Raw genomic sequence first — 24,232 nt, 5'->3', positions numbered from 1 at the left:
CCAGAATTGATGGCTGCTGGCGCTAACGTAATCCTAATCATGTTTACATTTTAACAGATAGACGGATTCACGTGGAAAATTAATCCTATTTCACAAATAATAGGAGTAGTTTAAAATAAAAAAAAAATATGTTCGAATATTAGGATCTGACAGCAGTTCAGCCCTGCACATCAATTCCGGATAAAGGGAGTTTGACTGCACATTCGCACAGTACAATACCTCTTATCTGCCACCATATTAGCTGCCAGCGATGTTGTTTGTGGGAACTGTAGGGTCTGCTAAAAACTCCTATTATCCGTGCCCCTATTTCTGTTGTCTCTACTGCATTTCATGGATAAGTGGAGTGAATTCGCGGATAACAGGATACGCGAGCAGTCACGTAGAAGGGAAGTAATAAAATAATAAAAATAAAACATAATAAAATAATTCTCACGACGTTTCGGCCACAACGCAAGCAACCGTCCTCGGGTGAAGACCAGGTCTGTCGGGGAGACAGCGTTGTGGCCGAAACGTCGTGAGAATTATTTTATTATGTTTTATTTTTATTATTTTATTACTTCCCTTCTACGTGACTTTACCGAAAGAACCAAGAAGATGAATCCCTGCAGTCACGAAACCTTTAAATCGAAAGGATACGCGAAGTTTATTCCCCGCACCACTCACGGATTAAGAGTTCTACTGTGCGCACGTTATTGCCGGTCGATTCAAAATGACCCCGTCCGTACTCAGAGGACCACTCACTCGTGTAAATTCCACGTTCATATGGCAGGGGACCAATCTCTCCCCAGACCCCTCCTCCCCCAATGGACAGCCACTATTGTGATGTGTGTGCCCAAACAAACACAACAAAAACAAGTGGTCGTGGAGCACAATCAGCTGGTGCCAGATTTCAATGGGTCTGGTGCCAGGTGAAGCCTTAGTCTGTGGCCGTGTGGGCGAGCTGTGTTGTTTTTTTTCTTTGGCTTTTCCAAGAAATGGGCAGCGAAAATGTGGCCAGCTCTCGCTTTCCTTCCACAGTCCGCCGAGCAATTGGAAGCCCAGACGGGTTAATTCCTGGGCGCATATTTGTTTTCTTTCATCGCGGAGTCGGTCACTGTTCCGTCAAGCCTGTGCTGATACGCTAACCGCACGCACGGATGCGTGCGCTTGTGCGTGCCCGCCCGTGCGCACGCGTAATTGTATAAATGCACGTAGACACGCACACATAATGCATAAAATGCAGCCCCCCCCCCCACGAGAGACACGTGTGCTGACATGTATAGGTAAGGACACGCTACACTAGCACATGTGCATATACACATCGCATAGAGGCACAAAAGACAAAGCTCTCCCATGTAGCCTTTAGCAGACTGTTGTTTGCGAGTACCTATTGAAGGCCGGAATGGCACACGAAGGTGAGGGTGGCCAACAAACATGCTTCCCGGCCACGTTTGTCTCCCCAGTCCTGGTGTTTACATGCTGCACAAGGTACCCATTTAACACTGAGTCGACCTAGAGGAGGCCCAGGATGGGTTAAAATATTCACTGCTGTTATTGGTTGTGAGCAGAAATCAAACTCTGGTCGCCAGGTTCGTAGTGCAGCACGCTAACCGTTGTACATCCCCCCCAGACCCCATCCTGCACAAATGCATTAGTACACGCACGCACACACAAGTGTACACACAAGTGTTCAAAAACACATGCGCGCGCATGTTCTTACAGCCAAATCATGTGGTTTGTGACACTTTTGGATCAATAACACTGGTCAACAAAAAAAAATTCTGGCCTGGACTTTTGCAGCTGTTTTAGACTAATTTCAGGGTGCTGATTCCAAATCTGATCTCAGATTTGCTCTATCACATCTCATTTTTAAATCCTTTATATTAAGTTCACTTGCTTGCTTGCACGCTTACGACCGTGCAAATCTTTCGGTCGTTTTTTAACCCACTTCCCGTGATCCAATCGAGCTGACATTTTGCACACAGACTCGTTGTGCGTGACAATTTATTTTCGTGAAATTTTTTTTCCAACATTTTACACTTTTTAGGAAAAATAAATAATATTTTATTACCAATTGCTTAATGGTGGCAGGCAATCATCTGACCCATAGGTGGCAGCCATCTCAAGCCAGATGACGAGAGGAGTCTAGCCGCCACGCATATAAAGGATTTATAGTGAAAAACTTTGTTTTTACGGGTTAATTTTTTATGCTATCGGCATACCCCATTTTCATTGATTTTACCCGAAATTAACTCTGTCACTTATGATTGCAAGTTGTTGCGAGTCAGTGACTGCTTTAGTGTTAAAATATGGTGCTGTATTTTTAGGATAGTGTGTTTATAATATCATTTTATGTAGATATCCACATTTATTTAATATTTTTCTTCTGCAGTTTTTATTGATAATGCAATATTTGATATCTCAACCTGATGTGATAGACAAAAACTGATGCCAGATTTGGAATCGGCACCCCAAAATTACCTTAAAACCGTTGGAATACCTTATGCCAGAAAAAGTGTGGTGACCAGTGTTATAGCACTAGCGTTGGCACACACCACTATTAACAACATGCCATTGTGCTTGAGGCGGCGTGCTCGGTGCCAGATGCCCTCTCCTCACATCCCTTATGCCACAGCCCGTGCCGTGGCTGTAAACTTGAGCTTGAATCCTAAATGGGCTAATTAATAAATAAATTGTCAGATACAGTTATGTTTCTTTTTTATATACTGTGTCTTTTTTTAAGTCGCGTGTATGTGACAGTAGAAGGTTACGTTGCCTGCTTATTTATTAATGTGTTACTTTTTATTCTGTGTGGAGTGTGTACTTTTGTGTGCTGTGTGTTTGTATGCATGTGCTTGGTATGCTGTGTGTGTACCGTTGCTGTGTATACTGGTTGTGTACCGCATGTCCTCTTGTTTCACCTCGTGGGCCTAAAACCTGTGGATTCGCAGGTCCTTGCGTGGGTTGCGGTGTGCGATATTTGACTGGCATTTAAAAATATAAATTAATACATTTTCAGTTTCGGTAAAAACACCGTTATCAAGCCCATGCAGTTCAGACGGCTCACTGAATACACACACAGGTTGTTACATACAGGCACCATTGAAACATTTTCACAAGAACAATTCGGTTCCTCCCAAGAAGCTTCCGGCACGTAGGGCGAAACGTCGAACATCATGCCGGACAGCTCACGGTACAAGCCGGATATCTGAACAACAACACTTTGAGCAGAGTAACGAAGTCGGGTACAACAAAGATCCCCCGTATAGCCTTAATAGACTTTTGGAGCAAGTGCTGTTAGTGAGCACCTATGAAGGCCGCATGTTGCACGAGGTGTGTAGCCAGCCAGCACCTTGCTCTGCCGTCTTTGTCTTCCTCGTGGCGATGGTCACACACTCCACCAGGTACTTATTTGATGCCGAGTCGACCTAGGGGAAAGCCCACGACCGTTCGACACTGGTGTTGGCCATGAGCGGGTTGGTAGTGCTGCTCGCTAACTACTGCACTACCGCTCCCCACATGCACTCGCGTATATACCCGTGTGTGCACACACACGGACAAGAAGATGGCCCTTTTGTTCTGTGTTTTTGTTTTACGGATGATATGTGGGTCACGCGTGATGTGATTGAAAACATCTCCGCCTCCGTGATGCGGTGGTAAACATCACTCCCACCGACCTCTTTTGTGAGGAATGAGGTCGACGAGTTATTATTAAACCAGAAATGTCAAGCGACTTGCCCGTATTAACGATTTACTCTTATCGGGGAAAACACTTGAAAACAAATACGCAAGTGCGCTGAGACGCATCGTAATCGCACCGTAATAGCTACATAAATAAGTAGTGCGCGCACCCCGGTTTCGATTTCACCGCTGGATGAAGGCGCTTTGCCTTTAGCGCCTGGCAGCGTGGTGGCAACTCGTGTAATGGGCCGCACGCTGCTGATGACTCTCGAGAGGGGTGGAAACCGGCCCAGTGTTTGGCTGCTTATTAATAGTCGTTGCTGGAAATCCTTGGGAGACGAGGTTCGATTGTTTTGAGGTCGGTAATGAAAGCAGGCGTTTTGATCACGATGTTACGAGTTCACATATCGACTGTGGTCAACTCTTCCTCATCACTTATCAATCTCCCTTTTGTCAATCCACTGCTGGATGAAGGCCACGCCACGTTGCTAATGAGATTTTATTTGACCATACTTTATTAGTCTGGTCAGTCAGTGGTGGGTGGGTGAAGTGGTGGGGGGGGGGATGCACCCAGAACCGGTTCAGATATCGCTTGCCACTGATGTTTGCCGTGGCTGAGAATCGATGAACTCAGGTCATTGGATTCGGAGCGCAATGTGCGAACCACTTTGCCACCGCTCCATCCCAGAGACTAACCTAATCCACTTCTTCTATTGGAGGATCCTATTATCTGTGCCTATCTGCGAAAAATAACTCGTCCTATTCCGAGTGGTAAACCACTGATCAACGCTTGCAATAGGATTTAATAAGAATCCATTTGCGGATAATGTCATTTTTCCAATCGATCATGGCTGCGGTTCATTATTGTCACGGGTAATAGGGCCGCGGATAAGAGGACTTTATACCACATGACAGAAGTGCGTGAAAAAATGCAGGCGAACGAAACCAATTTCCTTACACAACTACCACCGACGAGATGGCCCCCGGTGATATCGGTGCGTGTGCAGGTGCTTGATGGACCGTTACTTCGCAGGATCGTGAGAGGTGGCGGTACCGGTGGCTGGGGGAGGCCTTCCTCCGGCAGCGCATTGGCCATCGCTGATGATGATGATCAGAATGATGACATGCACCACAGCCATAACTTGCACACGGGAAGAGGAATCTCTAATCTTGAGTGGCCACGTTACGTTCGAGAGTTCAAAAGTTGAAGAAGCGCACACAACCACAGACATACACACAGACACGCGTGTGTGTGTGTCTGTGTGCACTTATTGTGTGTTGTGAGCAACCAGCACGTGAGTTCAGAGACACGGAGAGAAGGGGGCGGTAGCTGCCCATTTCCAAGAGATTTTCCTGAAAACACCCCCACAGCATGCAGCTTGTTTACATCGCAGATAAGGCAGTGGGAAACGGGGGGAGGGGGGGTTTGGATTTCAGACACGACACGGTTGACAGATGGGTGCTCGGTGGGTGGGTGGGAGGATTGGCTGGTGAACAGATTGGAGCTGGCGTTGGTTAGATGGGGGATCGTGGTGGTTGTGGTTGTGCGGATGGGGTTTGACTGAGCGCAGTTGACCCGCGCGTGCTCTGGTTTTTTGTTTTGGGGATATTGGATGCGCTGTTGTGGACACAGGATAATCGGCACCGCGATGAGATGTGGTTCGGGGTCTTGGTAGCCCGAGGCACACACGAATGAGCTCCTCCCATATATTTTCGCAGTCGTGTCTTACGGCTCTACGACGTTTTTGTTGTTGTTTTCAGGTTGTGCCGCGTGTTTGTATTTCGGCACGACGTCCAACGTTTTGCTCCACGTACTGCTGGGAGCTTCTTCACTAACCGAAGCTCCCGATTCACGTGGAGCGTAACGTCGGAATGCTCCCAGCATTGTGGCGTGAAACGTCGGGCATTGAGCCGGACGGACACGCGGTACAACCGGAAAACACTTGGGAGCGTAAGCTGTATTGAGAGCTCCGTGTTTGGTATCTGAGCCCAACTCTTGAAATGTACACTACCGGCAACGTTTATCGCGATATGATGTGTGTTTGTGACATCATCATCATTATCCATGTAATTAATTGCGATTTGGTAACTTGTTGACTTACCGTATGCATTTTGAAATGTCGCTAACATGCACTTTATTAATTACAATTACATCAGGACAATTGCATCACCTTGGCCAAAAATATTTAAAAATAATGACCTCATGTGATATCATCGTTCGTGACACGAGGCCATTGCGAGCCGGTGTCGCAACCCAAATGCCGACTTGGTAAATCGGCCACAGCTAAATAAATGATTGTCTCCCACGCGAGTCGTCTATACATTTACACGGAGATTAATTTCTCACCGAATTTTTTTCGGGTCACTGGTGGACTGGAGTAGGTAGGTAGCAGCGGCGGCACATGACGAAGTAGTCGCAGTGAGAAAGTATACTGGATGTGGTGTGCCGGTGGTGGACATTTGTTGGGTTTCTGGTCCAGGCAGACCCAGCTGGAAGTCACCCCTGCGTTTAATAGTGCTAGTGCTAGTGCTTGTGGACGGCACATCCTACAGATGGGGTGAAGTGACATTTAGCTGACATCTGACCTTCGCAATTCACCTATAACCTAACACTCACCACTCAACCACCGGTCATCAACTCTCCTGACCCGCACCACTCACCAGTTCATACGTGAATGTATACTAAACTAACTAAAACATGTATTTTACCAAGTAAGGCCCACCGAGCTCTATACAACTCCTTTTTCAGAAGAAATCTGGCCAGAAATTATAGCTCCAATGGAGTGAGTGCCTTCTCATGTGGACATTTATATCAGCCAAATACTTAAATGCATGTTGATTTCTAAATGTCGATGGAAAAACCGGACGACCAAAGTAGTCGTAAGCTGATTCGGTGTCACGATTCGATGCAATCACGGATTCCTCTTGTGTACGTTTTTTTTACTTGTGGTGAATCTAGCGGCCTTTCGTGGCTAGAGGGATGTGATCCCAGTACACACACAAGGCTAATAGAAAACCATTTACAGCATTCTGACACCTGCTATTCTATTGGTGCATTATGAGCGGGGGGGGGGGGAAACTTCATTAATAATGAATCAAAGCATCGGTCATGATCAGCCGTGATCGATCTGCTGCTAGATGAAGGCCACCCAAAGCCATTGCATCGTTAGATTCCTTCTAAGAAGGCTCTCACTGACCACTGTACTTGCTCCTGTGGTCTATAGAACTAAATGGGAGCCTCTGTGTGGGTGGGTGTGTGTGCTTGCGTGTTTCCCATGTTAACAGTACTCCGGTTATTTGCTGAATTAGTGAATTTTACTACCAGTTACTCAAAGTGTAAACTCTTTCAACAAAGCACAGCCTCGGGTGCTAATGTGGTGATCAAAGGGCGACCATTCACGACCAGAGGCTTTGGTTGCACAGCTCCACCACAGGGAGACAAAGACGCCCTGTGTGGACTGCTGGGGCAAGTGCTATAAACGAGCACCGATTTAAGGTCAGAACGGCGTACGAAGGAGGTGGTATAGCCAGCACCGTGCCTGTCCGCCCGTCCGTCTTTGACTCCCCGAGTGCCGATGTGTACACTCCACGACGGGTACTTATTTATGGCTTGGTCTACCTAGGGGAGGCCCAGAACCAGTTCAAATGCCACTCACAAATGGTGTCATTAGCCCCCGGCTGGGAATCGAACCGACGTCGGCGAGTTCGCAGTGCTCAAAACACTGCACCACCACTTCACACACACAGACAATAATTTTAACTGGCACACACAACTTATGTGTGTTTTTTGCTTTCACTTGTTGACCCAGGAAAGACTCGCTGAGTCTCGGGACTTGTTTTGTCAGGGGGCTCCTGCCTAGTTTTAGTTTTGCGGTAGGGGGCGATGTGGGTGCTGCCATCCAAATTGAGTAATTTCCTGGTAATGTTTCAGCATTGGGACGTTTGGCCAATACCGATTGCATTGTCGTCTATGGGAGGCAACAGCAGAACCCGGATGATGAAGCGCACGCAGAACAGACGTACAAGCTCCTAACCCTATTTGCGCAGACTCGTTCTTCAATAAGCAAGCGACGTTTCAGACAATGACCCTTCTTCATGGCAAAAAAAGAAAGGTCCTTTATCCAAAATGTCACCACTTTGTTCTATTCCCCCTCCCTCCCTCTTGCTTTAGGGGGCAGTCTTATTGACGAACGCGTGACACAACTGCATTGTTGTTTGCGAGTGTGCACCCCTGCCTGCGGACGCGGCATCACGGATTGCTCGGACTTTCATTCCCCCGTGTACTTCCATCCTGTGTTCGTCGTCTCCTCTGGGGACTATGAAGGCCGGTGAATATTTTTTTCGAGCGAATGGCTGCGTGGGCGCCGAGGCTGCGGGCTCTTTCTAGCTTTAACGCCGGCGCCGCCGCCGTGGTTATTTTGGCCAATGTTTTGAAAATCGAGATGAGCTGGGGAGGAGGAGGAGGGGGGGGCTTTGTACAGAGTCCGTTACCCGGATGGCACAGACACGCGGTCGCGATTGCGGGGGCTGTGTGGTCCAGCGTGTAGGGGTCTAGCGGTGGTGTAGGATATTGGTGTGCGGTGTGAGATGGTGTGGGGTAGTGTAGGAAAGTGGTGTGAAATTGTGACTTTGGATGTGCGGTGGTGTGGGATGGTGGAGGAGATTGGTGTGAAATGGTGACTTGATGTGGGATGGTGGAGGAGATTGGTGTGAGATGGTGTGGGATGGTGGAGAAGATTGATGTGAAATGGTGACTTGGTGTGGGATGGTGGAGAAGATTGATGTGAAATAGTGACTTGGGGTGTGGGATGGTGGAGGAGATTGGTGTGAAATGGTGACTTGCTGTGTGATGGTGTGGGATGGTGGAGGAGATTGGTGTGGGATGGTGACTTGGGGTGTGAGATGGTGTGGGATGGTGGAGGAGATTGGTGTGGGATGGTGACTTGGGGTGTGAGATGGTGGAGGAGATTGGTGTGAAATGGTGTGGGATGGTGGAGGAGATTGGTGTGAAATGGTGACTTGCTGTGTGATGGTGTGGGATGGTGGAGGAGATTGGTGTGGGATGGTGACTTGGGGTGTGAGATGGTGGAGGAGATTGGTGTGAGATGGTGTGGGATGGTGGAGATTGGTGTGGGATGGTGACTTGGTGTGTGGGATGGTGGAGGAAATTGGTGTGAAATTGTGACTTTGGATGTGCGGTGGTGTGTGGTGTGGGATGGTGGAGGAGATTGGTGTGAAATGGTGAGTCGGGGTGTGAGATGGTGTGGGATGGTGACTTGGTGTGTGAGATGGTGGAGGAGATTGGTGTGGGATGGTGCGCGGTGGGGTACGATATTGGCGTGGGGTGTGAGATGTTGTGGAGTATTATAGGATTTTAGCGTGGAGTGGTGTAGGAGAATTGGTCTGGGCTGATGCGGGCATTGGTGGGGGGAGCGATGTGGTTGGTTGATGTAGTGGGTGGATGGAGTGTAGTGGTGGTGTATGATGGGGGGGGTGTGGATGTTGTGTAGGAGTGGTGTTATGACTGTGGTTGGGTGTGGTTGCTCGGACATGCGGGGGCATGTGCGGGCCCGCAACTCGCTCGGCACATGATGCCTCCACGTGCCACTGTTGCTGATGTTGTCAAGACTAAGAAGTGGCCAATTGAATATCGCCGTTAAAAATAAAGAAAATTACCCTGCAACTCTGGGCAACTCCCTGTGCAAATGGGAGCGATGTATCCAAGCTGTGTAAACACGCACGCGAATTAATACGTAAACAAGTAAACGGCAGCCGGACATAATTCTAATGTAATTATAAACATGGGGGGGGGGGGGGGGGTCTGTCTAATAATATCAACCCGACTCCGTTTACTGTATGTGTTCGTGTGTGTTTTCGCGGGCGCTCCCCGAATTCTCAAAACTTTCCCCGTCTGCCTCGCTGTCAAAGTGCCGTGTGGTGAGTGCAGTGTGGTGAGTGCAGTGGGAAGCGGTGGTGCAGCGGTTAGCACTACGCTTCGTTACGAACCCGGCGACCCGAGTTCGATTCCCGCTCACGGCCAAACACCCAGTGACGATTTTCTGAACCGTTCCTGGGCCTTCCTCCCCTAGGTCGACTCGGCCTCGAATGAATACCTCGGTGCGGTGCGTAAACATTTCAGTTTCATTTCTTTTGGTATAGCCCTGTGAGCCATTCGGCTCTTGAATGGGGTGCAAACGAGACAAAAACATGAATAAGAAAACATCTTAAAGTGACTGAATGTGTGCAAACAGAAAATCCAGGAAAAAACAGAAATATTCCAGAAAAAGCACCGTACACCCACGCTGTGTGCAAAAATCCCAGGTGGGATGCAAGTCAAACAACAACAACAACCACAAGACAACTTCGATGAAGGCCATCAGTCTAACTCCGTACTGAAACAAACATGGCCAGACCAAAAAACGTTTTCGAAATCACCAAAATAAAGCCATAAAAGCAATGTAACAGTGATCATAGGAACTGACCGAAATTTCACTAATGACATAAACATAGCCACGAGGAAGACAAAGGCGGCCAGGCGTGGTGCTGTTCCACCCACCCCCTCGTGTGCCATTCCGGCCTTCATATTTGCTCACTAACAGCACTTGCCCCAATGGTCTGTCAAGGCTATACGCGGGATCTTTGTCTTCGTAAGAGTGCAGATTACTGTAAGTTTGTGTGTGCGTGTGTGGTGACGTACAAAGTATGAGCGGCATGTGAGGTTGGGATAGAGGGTGTCGATGTGTGTTTGTGTGAAATTTTTATTCGTTTGTTTGAATGACATATACAGTCGAGCTTGCAAAGTAGATGGAAATAGATGTCTTTTGTTTGGTGTGGGGAGCAGCAGTGTAGCGGTTAGCGTGCTTCACCACGAACCCAGCCACCTGAGTTCGAACCGAGCGGACCTGGGTTTGATTCCTGCCGAACCGGTCCCGGGCCCTTCCCTCTGTCGACTCGCCCACAAATTTGTTCCTGGTCCCAGTGTGCAAGCATCCCCACTCGGGAGACAAAGGCGGCCGGGCTTGGTGATGGTCACCCGCCCTCTCGTGTGCCGTGCCGATCTTAATAGGTGCTCGCTAACACAGCACTTGTCTCGAAAGTCGTGTCTTTGTCCATGCTTGCTATCTGCACTTGCTGCCCCAACAGACATGCGTGTCGGCTACATGGAGGAGATTTGTCTTTGTATTCTTAGGTTTTTTTCAGTAAAGTCACGTTGGTAAAAAATTCAAATTAATAAAAGTAAAATAAAATAAAAATCACGACGTTTCGGAGGCAACACAAGCTTCCGACGTCAGGTGGAACCGTCACAGCGCGATAGCTGTATCAAGTGAATTTTTCGGTTCCACCTGAAGACGGAAGCTTGTGTTGCCTCCGAAACGTCGTGATTTTTATTTTATTTTTATTTTACTTTTATTAATTTTCATTTTTTACCTATGTGACTTTACCGAAAAAAACCAAAGAATATGAATCCTTGCAGTCACGAAAGCTTCAAATCTAGAATTTGTCTTTGTGTTGAAGAGGGCATGGGCAGGCGTGGGCTATGTCAGAGGACAGCCCTGGACCGATCTTGAGCCGCGTGTGTGTGAGGCTTCTGACGGGACTCTGTGGAGTCCCGATGCACTGGCCATCATCTCATCATCAGGCCAAGTGAGGGTGTCCCTATAAACAGCCGTGCGGTCCCAGAGTTGCATTAATAGAACGTACACGCATATATATATACACCCAGGGTGTCCGAAAATCAATATACCAAAAAGAACATGGAATAGTTTTGTGTTTTTCGAGATACTGATATCAATGTAATATTATGAACACGTGTAATTTACTTTGTAAGTGTAAAACCGTGCCTCGCCTGCCCGCGCCCTGTCAGATGGCCGCTGGGGGCGGTCGAGTGGAAAGTGGAACTTCGCCGAAGCCAATCTGTGCGGCGACGTGCGCTCACTTGTATGCGCTTATGTATGCTCGCGTGCATATACTTACACCTTAAATACACTTGGGTACACACGCACACTGGTGTGTGTATAGCAAGCGTGTACCTTCATATGAATGTATTTTGCAAAGAAAAAAACACCGCCCGTATATCCTTAACATACTGTCGGGGGCAAGTGCTGTTGGAGGGCACCTATTCCATATATATATGTAATACGCACAGACACAAATACACATGCAGAGCGCACGCACGTAGAAACACAGACGTGCAGATACACGCAAACGCACATATACATACAGGCACGCACACGATACAGATAAACATGTGCATAGGCGTACGGATACACACACGCTAATATGGTTAACGGTTCGGTCAACAGAACTGGTTCAATTAACCTCCTGGACATAAACAACAGCTCGTGTCCTTGCTTTTAAATGTATGTTAATTGCACGGTTTTGTGTTGCTTTATTTGATTACTGAAACAACCCATGATGAGTTTGAATAACAACCAGTGTTTTGTGTGCGTCGCCTGCCTAGACTGTTAAGTGTTTTAATCGTGTTTGGGTATTGGACTCTTGTATGTGTGGAATATTCTCTGGGCATTCAAATTTCCTCCTGCACAAATTGAATTATTACCATCAGCCATGCCCAATGGACATTTCACTGCTGGATGAAGGCCCCTTCTTTCCACAACCGTTCAGGGTCGTGGTAGGTGGGGGGGTGTGGAGGGCGGTTGGCTATGCTTCCCCATGCTGGTCAGCGCAAGTTGGTGAAGGCCCAGGGCCCAAGAGGAGTTGGGTAGATCTCACTCGCCACTCACATTAGTCAATGTCCGGGAATCGAACTCTGCTCGCTGGGTTCAGAGTGTGGCACGCGCCACAGCCCACCCCCCTCCACCCCTCACCACTTCCCGAAACAATCACCGCACTGCGGTAAAAAATGTTCCAAAGTCACACTCTGCTGATGAGACTTGGGAGGTCAAAACCTGGACTGGGTTCCATGTTTTTTTATTTACATTTTTCCGTGCTTTTAACAAATTCTGGAAAACATTGGCCCAGACGGGTCCCAGAGGCCGACGAACTGAACCAAAAGTGTTTTGGCGGGGAAGGCGACCCCCCCCCCCTTTTCCTGTTTATTTATTCCGTTATTAAGCTATTACTCAAACATCCCCAAAATAAGACCTTACAAAACCAAACAAAGAAAACAAATATCGCGACTCGGTGAGGGCCTTCTCTGGGCAAATAGAGAAAAACATTTATTGTTATTACTGTTTTTAGTTTTCCAGGTAAGACCCACTGAGCTATATAGCCCTTTTTTTAAGAAGCCACCTGGCCACAAATAGCTTATCATAGTGGCTTATCACGTGGAAATGTATAGCAGCCAAATACTCTTAAACGCATGTTGATTCTAAAGGAACCGTAGGAAAAATTCACACGACCACGGGGAGAACATGCAAACTCCAAAATATACAGCAGGCGTCAGGGTCGGGATCGAACCCACGACCTCCTGTATACCAGGCGAGGTAGTTTACATCTCGCCACCATGGCATCCACGCTGTTGCGTGAATTGCGTGGCCTTCAAGGCTTGAGTCCCAGAAGAGTGGCCGACTGCTAATCGACGTTAACATGGCTTAGTTTCAGCTGGGTTTGTCCAGGTCCGACACATCCAGTGTTAGCTCCCCCAGTGGCCATGGTTGTTGGTCTCATGCTGCCTAATCCCAGTCTACCAGTGACCCGAAAAAAAAATATTTATGCACCCGGCACACCCACATCAAGTGTATACATTTTTGCTGTGGCTCTTGTAGTTATGTGCCACATACTCCACTCTACGAGTGACCTGAGAATATCCGCTCAACCGGCACACAACATCTAAGTGTACGATTTGTATAGCAGGATGAAGAGAATCCTTCTGATCTGCATTATAATAGTAAAACACCATGTGGATGCCTGTGTGTGTGTGTGTTCGTTATATCGCATCTGTAGTCTGTGCATGCACCGACATGAACCCAAAGACCTGGGTTCTAACGCTGCCTCTTCCCATCTTCTCGTTTGCAGTCTTTCCAAGGAAGCCAGGGACGAGCCTACCTCTTCAATGCTGTGTAAGTGACCCCTTCCTTGAACTCGTCGCTTTTACATTTTGGGACACAGCGTGGGAGAGGTGGCAGCCAGGGCACGGCTGGCTGGTTGATTGAGGGGGCTTGGTGGGGTACTTGGGAGGTCGGATGACTAGGTGGGTGGCTGGGTAAATGGATAGCCAGATAGGTGGGTGGTTGGGTGACTGGGTGGCACGGTGGGTGGCCGGGTATGTGTGTGGCTGGGGTCGGTGGTTGGCTGGTTCGGTGGCTTGGTGGGTGGCTGGGTAAATGGATAGCCAGATAGGTGGGTGGTTGGGTGACTGGGTGGCACGGTGGGTGGCCGGGTATGTGTGTGGCTGGGGTCGGTGGTTGGCTGGTTGGGTGGCTGGGTGGGTGGGTGGCTGAGTGATTGAGTGGGTGGATTACTTGAGGCCACTCCGGTGTCACCCATAGATGGATCACCTTGACAGTTTTTTTTGGGCGGAGACAAAAATAGTCACAAGGCAAAACGATTGTTGTGGAAGGTCGCATGGATTGGAAAAAAGCTTTGAGAGGACACGGATGAACTTGCGTTAACGTCCCCCATGGGACTCCGGATTGGAGCCCTCTCCATCCTCTCCCCTGTGTTTGTCTTGTCCAGGTCTCCCATGCAAAAGAGGCTCGTTGTCTCGTTAGGTTGTCACCTGCCAGAGTAAAAGGCAATCAATTGATTAAGACGCTCCACTTTTCACGAAGGTTCTGCTGCAATCGGGATGATTTTTTCCATGAATGCCATTTTTAGTTGAGAGTTTGACTTGTTGGAGGAAACGGGGAGAACCCGGAGAAAACCCATCACCGCGCGTAAATACGACGGGGTGACACTCGGCACTGCCATCTCCTGGCCACACCGTGCTGCTCCACACCGACATTCGCCTGGCAAGCCCTGGTAGCAGTGGACCCATCCAAGTACTAACCTGGCCAAATCCTGTTGGTGGTATAAGGTCCAAATGAAGTCGGGTGCATTTCCAGTGCTTTGGTTGTAGACGGTAATCACAATGGCACACAATGCACACATGGACAGAACTCTATTCAGTGTGTACAGACAACAGCTATTTAGTGTTTACAGACCACGGCAAGTTTAATGGTGTTCCACCCGAACCACACTCCTCTCGCGATTTCAACATACACAAACTCGTGTCACCCTGAGGCAGGGGTCTGCAACCTGCGGCTCCGGATTTGCATGCCGCTCATTAAGGACTGCTTAATGATGTTATTTATTAAGGACCCACCGTCTCGTATTCAAATTGTATTGCTGCTTTTAAAATTGGCTTTTTTACCGAATAGTAAAAAATGGCTCTTATTTTGGATTCTGACCCCTGCCCGGCAGCATCATGGGTAAAAACAAATCTCATCAGAACTCCATTCTCCGTCCACACATATAAACTTAATTTAACTCCCCATCAGCTTTCCGGCTTTCCAGACAAACATAATCGAGCAGCATTTCCTCAAGCAAGCAAACCTCGAGACCGGTTTTCAATCTTCTGGGCCTCATCAGCAGAATGAGGGCTCGTTAAACAAATGCCGCTGAAGTACAGGATGCCGTTGGCAAGAGCACTCCGTATAAACCACGGCAGCCCGTTCAAAGCAGAAAAGAGTAATACTCTACACGACCTCCCGCCGTGCTTTTTGCCCAAGCTTTACACGCTTGGCGTTGACACCTGTCAAACTGATGTTATTGCCCAAACCCCCCTCCCGGCGCAACGTCAGTGCCTCCCAACAAAACAAAGCGTCTTTAGCAATGTTTTTGTTTTGTTTTTAAACCGGTTGGACCCCCGCTTCCAGAGCCTGCCCTCCCACCCGTTTGACCATAAACTTGAATTCTGGTGAAGGTTTTTGTTTTGTTTTATCACCGCTGTAAACATTAACCCCGGGCAAGCTGCATGAGCTAAGCTTTCGCAATAATGCCTTGGGGCCCCCCCCACCCCCTGCATTGTGCTGGTCAAAGTCTGTGTGTCTGACCTCCTTCCGTTTACTCTTACTCTTGAGTAAGCTAGCAGCTCAGCCGCCAAAAACTTCAATCATTAAACCTGTGAGCATTGGTGCAAAGTGCCGGGTTGTGCTTCACCGGTATCCTGTGTGGGTGCCCGCGCGCGCGTCTATGTGTGTGGTCGACTGGCCTCAAATAAGTTCCTGGTGGTGCGATGTGTAAACATTGCCACTTGTGAGACAAAAAGCATCGTGCTGGCCACCCAACCACCTCCTGTGCTTTGCCGGCCTTCATCGGTGCTCGCTAACAGTACTTTCTACAAACGTCTGTTCAGGCTATTCGGGGGATTTTTGTCTCGTGGTGTAGAAATTCTGTTTGTCGATGCACCGATTTGCTTTCGCGTGTTTGATACAAAACACAAATCTGTTCTTTGTTCCCCGGTGGTGGATAAGATGTCATTTGAAGAAGGGATCTCGGAGGTAGTTTTGTGATATCTGCTTCCGCAGGCCACTCGGTCCTAACACAAAGGGTGGCACTGTTCTGTGAGGGTTATAGTTCTTTGCCTCAAGGCGTGCCTCTGATTTGAGATCATTTTGGGAAAATTACACCTTTTTACGTAAACCGAAAACAAAACAAACCTTTCATGTAGAACAGGACGTTGTGGAGGGTTGAAGGTGGGTGTGCGCAGTGTAGATTGGGACATAATCTGCTCATGTCGTGTGTATTGCCGTCCGTCGATCTGACACGTGACGAGCGTTGTGGCAGATTTGTTTTGGCAAAGCGAGAGTGACTGACAGCACCCGGAGCCGTGCCTAGCCTCTTATAGCTTTTGTAAACAAACACCGCCAGCCCCTCCTACAGTCGAGAGCGCCTGGGGTCGGAGTTCAGTGCTCCAGTGTTTCCACAGAATTAAAAGTTAAATGAAGTGCACGTTCTTCCCATTTTGGTATAGCTTGTTAATCTTGCAAGGGGTGCGTGAGGCTGTTATTAAATTAAAGGTGATTTTGCGAACGATGATAGATGTTACGGTTTTAATCCACGTCACACAGACATAACAGACATCTCGTTTACGTGCCAGAAATGCTTGTGGTACGTGAGTCCCTACAGTGATTGGGGATCACACATTGTTCAGATGCAATAGGCATGACTCTCTCATTGCATCCGAGACAGCCATAGGCAAAGGGAAGAAAGTAAAGGGCTTGAGCTTGGACTTGAACAGGGGCAGGGAGTCGACAGCACAGATGGCTCGGAGAAGAGATCCAGACGATGGGGCGAGCAACAGAGAATTCGCAACCTCCCACTGCGCTTGGACAACTATTAATACACGTCGTTGTTGTGTGTGCTTGTCACGTGACTTCCTGCCAGCGAGCCTTCAATGTTTCACGCGGGCCCCAAAGCGCACCTAGCCTGGTACAATCGCAGTACCGACGTCGCCATCAATTAGCAGCGAAGGGCTGCTGTCAGTCATTGTGCTTCGTGCGCTGCTTAGCTCCTCGCTAACAACCGTGCGTAAAGGGCCACGTGGGTGATCCGTGCGTTCTGTGATGCGTGTGTGCGGTTGTGCAGGGTGAACGTGGGCTGCGGTCCGGCGGAGGAGCGACTGCTGCTCACCGGCCTGCACGCCGTCGCCGACATTTACTGCGAGAACTGCAACACCACGCTGGGCTGGAAATACGTGAGTGCTCGCCGCCTTGCTTATTGAAGCCCCCAGACAACCTTCAACTCCAGTTGGGGGGGGGGGTTGCTCATTCTCCGGTTCTGCCTCCCACCCCAGCCATCCGTGCTTTTGACACCCTGGCCCCAAGCTCAAGTCCAATCTCAAGAACTTCCTATATTTTTATCTCTGCCTATGACTGACCGCCTCCGTCTAAAATAAATGCGTCCACCGTGTCTGTACTGAGCGTAAGAGGGGGGAGGGCAAGCCAAACGTCACACGGACAAAAAAACTACTCCAGAAAAATAGCAAGTAATTAAAAGTGATTTGCTGGCAACCAACATGTACATGGGTCACCATAAGTGACTAGCCACTACGTAATTGTGTTTTTCTACGAATAAATGTGGGTGTAAGAATGCAACAATTCGTAAATGAACGTAATTTTTTTTTTAGCTTACGATAACGTGTTTTGAATCGTGTGTGATAGAATGTAATGTTTGCGATTGGTCTGTGTTGAGCAGTGAGCACAGTGGTTAGCAGACTCTGCTGTGAACCAAACAACCCGAGGTTGATATTCAGCCACAGTGACGAGTGATTTTTGAACCGGTCCGGGCCCCCACCATCACCCCACCCCCCTTCACCAACATGAACTGACCAGCGTGGTGAAGTATGGTCGAAATAACCCCTATAATCAATATGGGCATTGGAAGTCCTTCATCCAGTAGTGGAGTGGCTCTGGGTACAGGCCCAAAGGCCTGTAACGCTGGGTAGCGGGCAACAAAGAGTACTCGCGATGAAGGATTGGGCGATGCATCGATTTGTAGGTTAATGCCGAGTTGGTTGATGGGCGCTAAATGGATTTTTGTATCGCAATACTGAGTAATGGCGACGGCTATGAAGAGGTCCTCCTCTCAAGCAGTGGATTGACCAGAGAGGCGTTAAATGTAACACATGTTGTTATGTAATTGATGCACGTGATCCCCTCCAGCCATTGGAGGCCACTTAACGTTTATTGCGGTGTAAACAAATAATTTCTCGAATCTAAGTTTGACAATTCCTTCTGCGGTGCGGATCGTTTAAGCCGCTTGAAGGGCTCAACGCGAAATATAAAATGGCGCCCCCCCCCCCCCCGTCCCTCTTGTTCCGACAGGAGCACGCGTTTGAGAGCAGCCAGAAGTACAAGGAGGGCAAGTACATCATCGAGGTGGCGCACATGATCAAGGACAACGGCTGGGAAGAGTGAGACACGCGGCCATCGGTGGAGGCGTGGCGGTCGGGACAAACGATGGAGTGGAGGAGGAGAGGAGGAGGAGGAAGACGACAGGGATTTGTTTCTTCAGCAATTTTTTTTATTTTTATAATTCCGTGATATTTATTTTTGTTTTCTTAACCGATCATTATTTCTTTCCTTTTGTTTTTTCAAAACGCTACGCCCTGAACAGACCTTTTTCCGAAACAAAATCGCAGAGCTTGCGTACGCTACACGAAGACCGCTGAACGACGAGATGCGAGTTGTGGCAGCGCAAGGCTCGGAACGACGGAGGGGAACGGCTGCACTGGGGAGAGCGCGGCCCCTTGTTCCAGGCGGCGCCGTTGGCACGCGACGCGATGCGGTGACGCGCTACGGTGCGGCGCGATAACAATGCGACCCCCCCCCCCCCCCCCCCCCCGTGTTCCCACGTTGTTCCGTCTTCTCCTTGGTAGCCCCCTCGCCACCCCCTCCCCCCAGTGTGTGGCGCCTGTGGAGAGCGCTACGATCACAGCGTGCGGTGCTATCGTGCCACTTCCGTGCTTAAATGCTCGCGCTAAAGTCACACGACGACAAACGACGCGGCCGCGGTAGGTTTTCGTGGTCGTGCTGCGCCGCTTTCCCGACGCGTTTTGGGGTTTGTACCACGCGTGCCGTTGTTCGCCACGACGTCCGACGTTTCGCTGCACGTGCTGGGATCTTCAGGAACCTGTCATCTTCATGATCTGTCCACCGGCGCAGGACAAAGAGCCAAGCCATCGCGATATCGCTTGCTATGTCTCGGCGGCTGAAGAAACTCGCGAGCACAAAACGTCGGACAGCGTGCGGAACAGCGCACAGTAACAACCTGACGACGCATCGAAGAGCTGTCCAACAACTCGCAAAAAAACACACAATTGGTAGCGAAAACCAGTACAGCTTTTAGACCGTGTCGGTGGCATTTGTGTCTCTGGGTTAGAGGTCACTGCAAGGTTGTCAGGTTGAAGGCTTTGATGGGTTTTTTGGTTGTGGTAGCTTAAAAATCCGTGGGTGGTCTGACTTTATCGGCAGCGAAACAGGAAAGAACACTTTGGTCTTTTGATGTGAGTTATTTTTTTTCTCTAACCTTGGAGGCTGAAAAGGAAATAATCGTGCCTGATTGATAATGAAATTTGGTTGCCTTTTGCATTTGTAACGTGGATTTTTTTGGACTTTTGGCATATCCTTCCTCAAGGCACGCATTACCGAATACCTGCTTTTAGCAAAGCAACACGCACCGCAGAGAGAGCGAGCGAGCGTGATATAAAGTACAACTGCTGGCTTTTCACGCACCGTAGTTCTTTGCGACAAAAATCCTAAACTCGCAATACTTTTCTTTTTAAATCCGTGTAAGAAAAACAGCGAGAAATGTGAGAAGAGTCTCTCAAACATTTTTCTTGAGTGCTCCGGTGTAGTTCGTTGCAGGGGTGGGGGGGTTTTCTTGAATCGTTGAAGTGAGATCTACGACTGACTGTGCGGGGACAAAAAAAAAATCTATCGCCAGTCAGACCGATTTAGTTCAGGGTGAAAAGCGCTTTGCTTTTTTATTTTATTTTGACAGCGGCGGCCACATTGGCTCCCGCCAGTCAACCAATACCCCGCTCGTAACTTAATACAAATTTATTATGATGATTATGTTAACCTTCGTGTCGTCTTTTATTTTGTCGAGCTGGCTTGCATCTTGTGACGTTGCCAGACCCCCATCTCGAGTCTCTTATCGACCTCTCCTGCCCCCTCCCAAAGCGTTTTTACTTTGGTTGCCACCTGTCCTGCTTTTCCCAGGACCATCTCGTTATCTTTATTATTTTAGTTCACCATCCGGGGAAATCTGACAGTCCTTCCCACGATATTAATAATAGTCCTGGTCGTTGTTAGTTGCATAATAATAATGTTACACAACTCCAGGCATTGAATTTACAAGTTCAGTAGTTCTTCCTCCTCCAGTATTGTGAAGTATTCATCTTTCCATGATACTGCCCAGTAAGTTTTTTTTTTCCATTCTCCGAGGTGGCAGCCCTAACGCGCGCAATTACATGCAGTTGAAATATATATCTGTCTCCAGCCATGATCAATCCACTGCTGGATGAACACCTCCCCAACCCCCTCCTCCCCGTTGCCCCCACGTGTTTATGGCACGGCGTTAGTGACAAAGGGAGCTGGCATCTCGCACTGCGCGTGCGTACGTCTGTATGTTACCCAACACCCCTGTCCTCTCTATTTTAGGGTTAGGGTTATGTTTGGGTTTTTTAAATTAATAAAACTATTATTTGCACCCCCCTTCCCCCTCTATACTTTATCTTTGATAGAAAAGTTAGTGGTCATTCTTTTGTTTTTGCACAAATTAAGCAGTGCAACCCCCCCTCGGCAGAATACAAAACACGATGGACGCGCCCTCAAATCGGCACCCAACCAACCAACCAACATCGCGTCGCGGCTTCCTGCGTAATCCGCGTCTCTCTGCACGCAGAATTTTGTCCGAACAATAGGGAGCAGTTGTTTTTTGGCTAGTTTGTCAAAGCTTCGTTTAGGAATCCGTGTGTGTGTGGCGGTGTCTCGAAGCCAAAATCGGTTTGTGGTTTTATCGTGGACGTTCGGGAGGATGTGATTTTTTTTTCCTGATTTTACGCGACGCGTGCCGGTAGCCGCAGCGCGGACGCGTTTAATTTAGCTCGTGCGTCGCGTGAAGTGTTTGAGAACGACTTGGCCGCCACCACTGCACGTTTGCAGATTCTCGGGCTACAATTAGTTAAGTAAAACACCCCCTAAAGAAAAAGAATCGTATTAATTTGAGCCTTGGGTTGCATTTCTTAATGTTCCTGTTGATGTTTTTTTTTGTATTCGGTGGTCATGCACATAGTTTTTACATATTAGCGTGAGTGCGTTGCCTTACATTTAAGATTACAAAAACTAAAAAAAAAAACCTGTAAATATTTTTTTTATGCTATCATTACATTTTTTCCGCCTCGCTCCACTTGTATTTTTCAGGGTTATCCCATTTAAAGCATCCTACCGGATCTTAAGCACTTTGTAACGACGCCGAAGCCTCTGGCGTTCTTTTTTTTCTTACCCTTTGTTCATTTGAACCGTTTCTCTTCATTTGGCCGCTCGTGCTGCCATCGCTTTGTCGTTCATCCTGGGTAAAAGTCATTTTGTAGTCAAGAGCAGCGGGGGTCTTCAACGAGTGCTGCTGGGTACCGAATCTGCTCCCCTGTGCACTACGCCGAATCGCAGCTCGAGTGTCGGAGCGGCGAAACAACAACCGGATGGGTTTCCAATTCGGATTCATTGTTTTGATGAATAAAATGAGGTGCTGTCGTATTTCGAGCGCAGAAGGGTTTTGGGAAAATTGGTTGGATCGATGAATATTTGTTCGCACCTGCTTGAAGCTGTCCCTCTCAAGACGCGGACGTGCGTGTGTACCATATTTACACGTCTCCCCTTGTTTTCGTGATTCGGAGGGCGGGGTTAACGTGGGGAGAGTGGTGGGAGGAGTGGTGGCGCACTGCTGCTGGTGCACTGTGAAGCTGGCGGCCTCGGTTAGATTCTCCGACGGGTCCAACGTTGGTGCTGAGTCATTTGAATTGGGCCTGTGCCCCCCCCCGCCACTACACACTTCTATAGAGTGGCGAGGTATGGTGGAAACCCCCACGACTGGCACGACGTAGGGGAGGCCATCGACCAGCGGTGATTTGACAAGGTGCTGATGATATTTTATTTTGTGATGAGGAAATTATATTTTTAACTCCTGGTAAGATGATCTTGATTTGAAGTTTAAGATTAAATCTAAACTTTTTTATTTTACCGGGCAATGCCCGCTGAGCTATGTTACTCAACAAAGTGGCTTATGTGGAAATTGATAGCTGCCAAATACTCTAAACGCGTGTTGATTATAAATGTGGAGGGAAAAACCGGAGGTCCCAGAGAAATATCCACGCGACCAAAGGGAGAACACTGCTAACTCCAAATCTACAGGCGTCAAGGTCGTCTGCATATTTGGATATGTAAGCGGAGTGATTTATCCTACTTCTAATTGGAAACGCAACAGATGAGCAGATGAATTAGCCCCGTATAGTATCCCGGTGTGAAATGAGTTGCAGGATTGGATTGCATTTAAATTGATTTACTACACCGAGAGACCGTTTCTCCGTTTCTCATCGTCCAAACATTTGCATTGAGTCAATCGGAAGGTCACGTGACCTTGTTGAGGTGTGGGTGCTCCCACCTCTTCCCAGACATCTGGCCAGTGTGGAAGAGTAGACCAAGGGTGCCCTCCCAGCGGAGTTCTCTTAGAGCTGTTAGCAGAGGCCCTTCCGCCAATATCCTGCTTCGCGGCTGCACCTTTACTCGTGTCCAAACATTGACCCCCCCCCCGACCCAAGCGAGCGTGTCCGGTCATGCTAATGGGGCGGAGCAGTATCGCCCTGGGTGTTGAGCGGTGACGTTGACACGCATGCTGCTGCCATCGAGACCACCAGAAATGGAGCTATAACCGATGGTCCTGGGATAGATTTGTCGTGCCTCCCCGTCAATCATTTTTCATGCACTCTCCCCGCTTCCCTGCTGCTCCCCCAGTTCCATCTCCGGCCCAGCTTTCCGCGCCTACCGATCTAGACGCAGTCGCACGTGTCCTTTGCCGCGTTACTGCGAGCGACTATAATAATCGGCACGTCGGCGGCAAAGATAAGTCTGAAGCTTCGTTGTTGTTTAGAGGGAACTGCTGTCCTGGAGCTTGAAATCCACCCTCCCAAGCTTCTGATTGTTGACTCGGGCATCTATGTAGATAATGCAAAAACCTTCGCTTGATTTCTCCCTTTCCTGGGGCCACGGTGGCCTCAGAACCGGCCATGCGTGCGCGTCTCGCCTCTGGCTGTACGCTTCTCGTCGTACACACTTCGAGGTAATGTTCCACTTGTACAGACTTTGTATTTGATAATTTGTATTTCTGTATAAATATTTATCAGTATTTGACATACTTATACATAAAGGATTTGCTGTGTTGTGCATTAGTTGTGACAATAAAGCCTGCTTTGGAAAATGCAAGCGCCTCCAATTGTCCTGTCACGTGTTCGGCTGGGTTTTGTTGTTGATGTTGAGGTGGTTTGTTGCAGAGCAAGACTGGCACGGGGATGTCTTCATCCAGCAGTGGATAGATCAGATCATGGCGGATGTGTTTGTATATGATGGGTCCGTGTGCTAACGATGTCATGCCACAAGAGCCCAACCCAAATCCCATTGGATCTCTCACAAACCAACGGTCCCTCCAAGTGGCCGGATCTAAACGGTAGTGGACAGCGGGCAGCACTTTCCCACCCACGTTCTGCAACTGAGAAGTCGCGTTCGTCGCATGCATGGCAAACACTCCGATGTGTTTTCCATTTCTCTTAAGAGAAGGAATTTGGCCAAATTGAGTGCAGACTAAAAATTAACCCGTAAAAACAAAGTTTTTCACTATAATCCTTTATATGCGTGGCATCGGTTTTATTTTATTATTCATTTCTGTTTTTCTTGAGTAAGAGTTTCATTTTTATCACATTGGTATTTTAAATTTCATAGAATTTTTTTTTTCCTAAAAAGTGGAAAATTTTGGAAAAATGTTTTCACGAAAATAAATTGTCACGCACAACGAGTCTGTGTGCAAAATGTCAGCTCGATTGCATCACGGGAAGTGGGTTAAAAAACGACCGAAA

The 24,232-nt window shown here is 48.3% G+C and overlaps 1 protein-coding gene across 2 annotated transcripts in view; it reads left to right on the top strand.

The window, feature by feature from the left end:
• LOC144730978 (protein yippee-like 1) overlaps positions 1 to 23,585 on the top strand; it is a 51,778-nt gene extending 28,193 nt beyond the window's left edge. For both annotated transcript variants that reach the window (XM_078611887.1, XM_078611888.1), the window contains exons 3-5: positions 13,639 to 13,682; positions 17,191 to 17,299; positions 18,429 to 23,585. In XM_078611887.1, coding sequence (XP_078468013.1) covers positions 13,639 to 13,682; positions 17,191 to 17,299; positions 18,429 to 18,521 — 246 coding nt within the window. In that variant the 3' untranslated portion in view covers positions 18,522 to 23,585. The remainder of the gene's footprint in view (positions 1 to 13,638; positions 13,683 to 17,190; positions 17,300 to 18,428) is intronic.
• Positions 23,586 to 24,232: the final 647 nt, after the last annotated feature.

Source organism: Lampetra planeri, chromosome 37 (assembly GCF_965212315.1).
Source record: "Lampetra planeri chromosome 37, kcLamPlan1.2.h2, whole genome shotgun sequence".
Lineage (NCBI taxonomy): Eukaryota > Metazoa > Chordata > Hyperoartia > Petromyzontiformes > Petromyzontidae > Lampetra > Lampetra planeri.
Note: the sequence above shows the minus strand (reverse complement) of the source record. Positions and strands in the feature narration are given on the sequence as shown.